Source organism: Saccoglossus kowalevskii, chromosome 10, assembly GCF_978046115.1.
Source record: "Saccoglossus kowalevskii chromosome 10, keSacKowa6.1, whole genome shotgun sequence".
Taxonomy (NCBI): domain Eukaryota; kingdom Metazoa; phylum Hemichordata; class Enteropneusta; family Harrimaniidae; genus Saccoglossus; species Saccoglossus kowalevskii.
In genome coordinates this window covers 35898831-35907799 of record NC_140650.1, presented here as the reverse complement: position 1 = coordinate 35907799, position 8969 = coordinate 35898831, and the positions used below count along the sequence as shown (strand labels likewise).

General features: G+C 35.3%; 1 protein-coding gene across 1 annotated transcript in view; it reads right to left on the bottom strand.

The window, feature by feature from the left end:
* Positions 1 to 699: 699 nt before the first annotated feature.
* LOC144344835 (uncharacterized) overlaps positions 700 to 8969 on the bottom strand; it is a 51310-nt gene continuing 43040 nt past the window's right edge. The window contains exons 6-9 of the mRNA XM_085504686.1: positions 8846 to 8969; positions 5894 to 6236; positions 3489 to 3680; positions 700 to 750 (exon numbers count right to left, since the gene is read on the bottom strand). Of these exons, the coding sequence (XP_085360812.1) occupies positions 700 to 750; positions 3489 to 3680; positions 5894 to 6236; positions 8846 to 8969 (710 nt within the window). The remainder of the gene's footprint in view (positions 751 to 3488; positions 3681 to 5893; positions 6237 to 8845) is intronic.

Here is an 8969-nt window from a genome sequence, read left to right as displayed (position 1 = left end):
GAGAACATTACAGTCATAACGCTACTATTCCTAATAAAAGATAGCAGGGATGGTTCTAGCAAACTGTCAATGGTACATTCCAGTACAAAGAAAACTGAGAACATTACAGTCATAACGCTACTATTCCTAATAAAAGCTAGCAGGGATGGTTCTAGCAAACTGTCAATGGTACATTCCAGTACAAAGAAAACTGAGAACATTACAGTCATAACGCTACTATTCCTAATAAAAGATAGCAGGGATGGTTCTAGCAAACTGTCAATGGTACATTCCAGTACAAAGAAAACTGAGAACATTACAGTCATAACGCTACTATTCCTAATAAAAGATAGCAGGGATGGTTCTAGCAAACTGTCAATGGTACATTCCAGTACAAAGAAAACTGAGAACATTACAGTCATAACGCTACTATTCCTAATAAAAGATAGCAGGGATGGTTCTAGCAAACTGTCAATGGTACATTCCAGTACAAAGAAAACTGAGAACATTACAGTCATAACGCTACTATTCCTAATAAAAGCTAGCAGGGATGGTTCTAGCAAACTGTCAATGGTACATTCCAGTACAAAGAAAACTGAGAACATTACAGTCATAACGCTACTATTCCTAATAAAAGATCAATAACAACACAATTTATCAACAAACTACAAATCAACAAAATTTACAATTACTAATGCTTATTAATATTCATTCTCAGTTTTATGTTCGTGCTAGGTTTCTTCCAAATGTTACAGTAATGCTTTTTTTTACCTACAAAAGCAATGGAATAGTCCAAATATGCAGTCATCACGACTATACATCAAAGGCATACCACATCTAGTGTTTTGATAATCAGTTAATCAAGTTCTTTGTGGAAATGTCTGGAGGTGTTGCAAATCCTTTCGGTAACTATCTACAAGGCGCTGGGGTTGGGTGGATCCAACTTTTTTGCATCTGCTGTAAAAATCAGCTATGCCTGCAAGCACTTGTCATACTTTCATACTTCGCTGATGTTCTGATTGATCAAATTCAACAAGCTCCAAAGTAAATAAGTAACATCTACCATTCACGTTCAGTCATCAGAGCAGACCAAGTATTATAAGGAGTAATTCTAAATTGTTTTAAAATTTGTAACAAATTTTATATTCATTCATTAGTCGTTAATAAATGCACTTTTCATATCTGTAATATTTTAGACTTTTTAATTGATCGAAAGTGTTGATGTGTTATGTTAATACTCCTGTCAATCAAAAATAGCACAGTCTACTACCTTCAAGATGGTGGACTGCAAACTCAAGATTGCAGTCTTTCAACGACAATTGTTTGTAAAATACTGACCAAAATTAAACTTATTTAGATTGCTATACTCGGCATTGAATGAATACCTATTGAGTCATTTCCCATCTCCCATTGTCACAAAGTATGTACATTCGATTTTGACTTTTAAACTATAGTAAGTTCACTGTACTGAACAAAAGATTAAATATTGGCAACTTGGAATCTCCAAGTAATGCCCACTGAAAACCAGTTTTACTGCTAGATTAATGGATTTTATAATAGTAATATAAAAAAGAATCGGTAATGCACGCACACTTGTCTTGTGTGACTTCTGCGTGCCCGAACAACTCGCTCGCTCGTGACACACTTTCATAGTACCCGTACATACCACATGGGTCTCATGGATATCTTTTCCGTTGTACAAAATTTTGAATGATTGTAAACCAAAAATAACAAGTCATTGTCAATGACACGTCCCCGTTCCGTTCATATTTGAGTGACATATACATTCAAAGCAGATCATGACCGAAATGCACCTGCATATGTACAACACATTGTGCTAAATCTGAACAAAATCCATCCATGCATGACTGAGATCCGGTTCTGGAATTGTGAAAATACGTGATTTTGATGCATTTTCGGCCTTAAAATGGCCATCATTCCGCTATTGTTAAGCAGATCATGAAACAAATGCACATATCTATTTGTGACATGATGTACCATGTGTGTGTGAAGTTTGAACTTGATCAATCCAGACATGTCTTGGATACGGATCCAGAACTGAATTCTTTAACAAAATGGCCGCCAGTCGGCCATTTCGAACTTGATCCGGAAAAAAAAGACGTGCATCAAGGTCCTATTATGTTTAATGTATGTACCAAATTTGAACAAAATCCATCCATGCATGACTGAGATCCGGTTCTGGAATTGTGAAAATACGTGATTTTGATGCATTTTTGGCCTTAAAATGGCCATCATTCCGCTATTGTTAAGCAGATCATGAAACAAATGCACATATCTATTTGTGACATGATGTACCATGTGCGTGTGAAGTTTGAACTTGATCAATCCAGACATGTCTTGGAAACGGATCCAGAACTGAATTCTTTAACAAAATGGCCGCCAGTCGGCCATTTCGAACTTGATCCGAAAAAAAAAGACGTGCATCAAGGTCCTATTATGTTTAATGTATGTACCAAATTTGAACAAAATCCATCCATGCATAACTGAGATACGGGTCCGGAATGGTGAAAATGTGCGATTTCAATGCATTTTCGGCCTTAAAGCGGCCGCCATTTGGCTATCGTTAATGAGATCATGAAACAAATGCACATACATATTTGTGACATGATGTACCTTGTGTGTGTGAAGTTTGAACTTGATCAATCCAGACATGTCTCGGATACGGATCCAGAACTGAATTCTTTAAAACAAAATGGCCGCCAGTCGGCTATTTCGAACTTGATCCGGAAAAAAAAATGACGTGCATCAAGGTCCTATTATGTTTAATGTATGTACCAAATTTGAATGAAATCCGTCCATGCATAACTGAGATCTGGGTCCGGAATGGTGAAAATGTGCGATTTCAATGCATTTTCGGCCTTAAAGCGGCCCCCATTTGGCTATCGTTAATGAGATCATGAAACAAATGCACATACATATTTGTGACATGATGTACCTTGTGTGTGTGAAGTTTGAACTTGATCAATCCAGACATGTCTCAGATACGGATCCAGAACTGAATTCTTTAAAACAAAATGGCCGCCAGTCGGCTATTTCGAACTTGATCCGAAAAAAAAAATGACGTGCATCAAGGTCCTATTATGTTTAATGTATGTACCAAATTTGAATGAAATCCGTCCATGCATAACTGAGATCCGGGTCCGGAATGGTGAAAATGTGCGATTTTGATGCATTTTCGGCCTTAAAATGGCCGCTATTCGGCTATCGTTAATCGGATCATGAAAAAAATGCATGTGCATATGTCCCATATAATGTGTGATGTATGAGTGGAGTTTGAACTTAATCGGTCCATGCATGTTCGAGATACAGGTGATCACGGACGGACGGACGGACGGACGCACACAGGGCAAAACATAAGTCCCCGTTTTCGGACTGCGTCCGAACGGGGACTAACAAACACAAACATTACTTTGTAACCCTACAAAGACCATAATTACTGTAGCTCTGTCAAAATATTAAACACCGAGTAGCATGAAATGTTTACATACCTGTTTAATGTCGGGATCCTTAGCAGTTTCACATCGTTGTAAAATTTGATCCAACAAATGTACATCAGACTGTAGACACAAAGGAGCAGTTTTCAAAACTCTCCAGGCTTCACCAGGCTTATTTTCCACTAAATATGTATCAATACTTGCACGATACACAAGAGGTTTGTAAGTTTTTATGAATGTCGGCGTCTGATGACAAAAACAAAGGTGAAGTCATAATTCATAGTACAAAAACACTGCTCATTTTTACCAGTATTTGAATCCTGGCATGTCTAAGGTATAGGTCGAGACGCATGCATGCACATATACACGCACGCACAGAGGTCAATCCCGAGTCCCGCTAATTTCTTACATGGCGAAGATCTTAACTTATATCAAGGGCATACTGCAAGTTCTGTGTCATTCTTACAATTTGTTATATCACGTTGTATGTCTCTGAATTGCCAGTGGGCTTTCTGTTAGTAAATAAAATCTGAGTTTATTGCATGTCCAGTGTTCGAAATTAACTGAAAATCATAACAGGCCCGAAGGACCTATGTCAAATTAAAACTGTAGGTCCTTCTAGCTAACTGTAGACCCTGATATTTAACAAACAAAGACTAAACGGATAATACAAAACCTTTATTTACTAATTAATCAGATATATTATCTGCAGCCTCAAAGACGTCATCATCATTTCTTTCATCGTCACAAAACTCATCAAAATCTTCAGAAAAAACACTGTCATGATCACTGGCCGACTGAATCTGACATGTACTTTGCATCGTGTTCACAATCATTGGCGTCAGCCTCATCTTCTACAAGGATCAATTCTGCTGCACGATCCTCGACAAGGCCGGCAATACATCACCTTGCTGTTGTTATCAAAAAGTAACCAGTCTTTGAAATCCGCCTGTCAGCTAACTTGGAATGTGCGTGGTTTACGCCTAGACCGTTCGTATTCTTGCTGTTTGTCACGCCTTTCTTGTGTAGTTTTCACACGTTTAGCAGCAGGCTCCTGGCAGTTTAAATATTCCCACATACTTCGATGTAGACGTAACTCTGCAGCGTGTTCGATGCAAATCAGAGATGGCGGAACATAAAATGTATGCGCGAATTCTATTGGTTTGAATCGGAGGCTTGATCGGCCTACATCCGATCAGATCATTTGTTACAGTTCCCACGTTCGACGCATTTCGCGATCATTCGGCAAGCTTGAATTATGACTCGTATGCCCAGGTCGATGAGTGATGCCATTTGTTGATCAAACGTGCAAGAAAACACAATTTTGAAACAATTCTGGAGTTACTATAGATATTTATTATATATTTGGTCTTACAATCATATTAAATAATGGAACATTTTTTTAAAATATAAATTTATGATCGGTCACAAGGACTGATGGTTTTTCACAGCTCTAGGCCCTTTACACCCATTGTCGGCGTGAGGCAGACGAACCGACGTTAATTTTGAACACTGTGCATGTCGTTCTACTGTGGTGATCAGTGCTGATTGTATAATAGATGATTTTTGCATACTAATTTTGGCTATTTTCCCATAATCGCAAGGTATCATCCCCACAAAGTTTGAGATTTTGTTTTCAAAATTAATGCATGCTTTAGTATTGATATACATTTAATAATTTTATATTATAATGGTACATAATGGTTTTCTGATACAACTTGGCCTCGCTACTTCCCTGAGGTTACCTGGATTATCAACTTCACCTTTCATAAAAATATGTGACAATAACTAAATATTCCAGATCTCTGGATAAGTTCTGTTTTTAAAATCAATTTATATGATGGTTTAAATAAAAATATAATTTATAAACTTAGAGCAGTAACCATCATATTTTTTTGGTTTCTGAATAGCTGTTTTTATTTATTTCTCCATAATTTGTCTATTGATCATTTCATTTGATTGTCTATGATTTTCTATTATTCTTAATTGTATTAGTGACTATTATTTTGAACCTGATCTGAACCTTAGCGCCAACCAAGATACAATTCTGACATGGCAAACATGATGGATATTTTTATAACAAAATGGCTACTTTTGGATCATCTTGAATTGAATCCTATAATGCATGTACGCGTTGAATTATAAATTATGCAGGTGTACAATTGGCATGTTTCAGATATGGAACAAAATGATGCATGTATCATGTCTGTGCAAAATGGCTAAAATGTTTTTTATACATTTTAGCTTTAAAACAATTCAGATGTGCAAAGTTTGAATGTGATTGGTTCAAGCATGTCTGAGATACAGATGGAGATGCACACAGAGGACAATCCAGTCCCAGTTTTCAGACTGTGTCCGAATGTGTACGAGTACTACAGTGTAACTATTTTGACAACAAGAAGTGGTTCATACATTGTACATCTGTTACCCTGTTCATTGAGAATACTGGTGTAACTTACCTGGTTTCCTGGATTGTTTGTATTGCCTTTCGTCTGTACCTTATTATCAATAGTTTTATTTCCAAATCTTTGTTTTTTAACTGAATGATCATTATTTTCTTCTCTTTTCCGTTTCTTTGAAGTTCTGTCACTTACACAAGGAGCTGTAGAATTATCAGTATTCCTGTTTCTTATAATTATTTCAGAGTTATCCAGCGACGAAACAGACTGTTCAGGTTCCTCAAACTTCGAATGTTGGTCTTTTTCAACTTTGACTGAACAGTAATTTTTTTTGATGTTGTTATTATTGTAGTGGCTTGAAGCTTCTTTTTGTCCACGGTCAGAAAACAAAACTCGCTTTTTGCTGAAAAAAAAACAATACACATACTTGTTAACAAGAGCAAATGAAAATGGAATTACTTCAAAGTCACTCAATTAACTCACATTAAATAATTGTTCACACCTCATAAGGCAGATTTCATGCTTTTCCTCATTTAAAGTATACAGCACTGTCATCCTGACGTTCTGGAATGCATGTGAACATACAAACCATGACAAACAAGGCAGGCATATCAGAGATATTTCTCATGAAAAATATTTATTAAAACAAAATGACCACCTGTTAGCCATTTTGCATTCGATTTAAAAAGACAAAATGACAACCAATTCATTGAAGTACCATTATGTTTATACATTTGTTTGTAAATGGCAGATGCTCCAGATGAATAAATTATTAGCATAGCTGCTATATTGCCATCTAGAAAACACGCATATGTATCTCATCTCATCGTATCACATGAAGATTCAAATGATTGAATGGGATTAGTCAAGAACAGCAGAATGACATGACACGCATCAAGGTCCCATCAGCTTTAATGAATGTAGCAAGTGTGAATAAAATACACAACTAAGATCTAGTTCTAGAATGACATTTTTATTGTATTATGAAATAAAAGCATGTGATCATGGGTATTACAGACTTATTAGCATATGCACATGTTTCCCAACATGTATTATAAATGTATGATTTTTTAATGCCAAGGCATGTTTGCCATACAGATGCAAATGAATTATTAAAGCTAGCACAGAGTTGAAATTAAAAATTTGTGTTTTCAGACTTTGTCAGAACGGGACTAATTCACACAATGTAACATATTTCAATAATTAGAATTGTGTTTTCTAATCTGTGTGTCGCTAGTATAAGTGATTGACACACAGATGAGTTAAAGTTGCATTGTCTACCATTTTTATACCAGGGCAGTATTTATTTAGCATTCACGTAGCTTTGCTTTAGTTTCACTACGTCATTGCTACAGCATCACTTGCAGTGTCATTATTCAATGTAATATTATTTATTATGTGAAATATTTACTTTATCTTATTTTCAATATAAATATGCATTGTCATAATTATTAATTTTGAACACATTAAGATGGATATCACAACTATAAATATTTTTATTTTGTATCTTTGGTATCACAAGTAAGTACAAGTGAAGATATCCCCAAGCACTTATCGTGATTTATATTTTTGAAGTGTGGTTTTAAATTAGTATTATAAAAGCTCTATAATTGTGTTCTAATAGCCGAGACAAATTCCTGCGAATCATGATTTTCAAAATTCATATATTTCGACAACAAAATGTTTTGTTGAATGAACTGTATGTCAAATTCAGAATACATATTTTTGAGTAAAATTTTCTTTTCAAATGTGGATGCAACGTTATGCCTGTTATGTATTTTTGTTTTGATAACCTTTTGACTAAACAGACACAGTTTTCCATTGGCTTCAGATCTTGATCAAAAGCTTGACACTCAAAGGGTTATTGATATGAGTGTTTATATCTATTATCTGAAATCTTGTTTTCTGTTATGATTTTATTGGTATGTTTTCAAATGTATCAGACTGTGCAACTCTCTCCATGAGTTGACATTAAAACCCAGTCTAGTATTCCCATGGGAATATGGGAGGTACATTACCAATGATATTGATTGCAAGATAGATGATTTATTTCATTGAACACGTACAACAATGCATATTTCCACTGGACCATTGAATATGTATCACCTGTAGTCAGCCAAGTCGCAACAGTCAACATTTTTTATCAGATTTTGACTACTACTGATTTTTGCACGACATCTGAAGATTTTATACTGATGAATTAGGTGACCAAGTTTGATAAAGTTTGGAATAGAATTAGTAAAGTTATTGAGTAGACATTAACAATTATTCACATCAACGACAGACATTTTCCCCTTTCATCTTTGATGATACGGCTAGGTAAAAAGTAAATCCGGAGAAACCCAGACATGCCAATTTATTTTGCAAGCAATCATATTTTTTTTCTTTTACATTCAAGTCAGTATATTGCTGAAAATCATAAATTACGCCGACAATAAGGTAAAAATTTATGTCAAAACAAAATATTCCTCAGAATAAAATATTCTGTTTCAGATCAACCAAGATCAAAGGGTCATATTGTGTGCATATGATTATAGTGGATACAAATAGGACATGCTGGAATTTTAGATTGGATAAAAATTCAAAAAGACAAATCTGAATCAAAGTGAACATGTATATGCAGGTTTGCATGGATGGAAATAAAGCAGAACTCTCCAGTCAATTTTAATTGGCTAGTACGTTGAGGAAAATGGTTTGGTGAAATGAATACTGAACTAAATTTGCTGTTTATGATACACAATTAAGCTCAGTTTTGAAGCAGATCATTAAAATAATTTTCTCGTACTTAGAAAAATGAGTTGAAGCTGACTTGAAGCTATGTGGAAGTGAAGGCGATGCCACATACACTGTAATAGCAAAGTTGCTTTTTGTTTTATTCAAAGCTGAAGCGATACTGTAGCAAAAAGAAGCTAAAACATATGCCACAGCAGTACTGTACAATTGACCACCTATATTTGAATCTATGTTTCAAAGCAATGTGTCAAAGTACTGAATATGTGCATGATTACCAACCTTGCATCTTGTACAACAGATGTGTCTTTAAATAGATCATCCATATCAGGTGCAAATAATGATATCGCATCATCTTCAGTAAAATACATATCCATCATAGCATCGTTATCAACATCGTCAACAA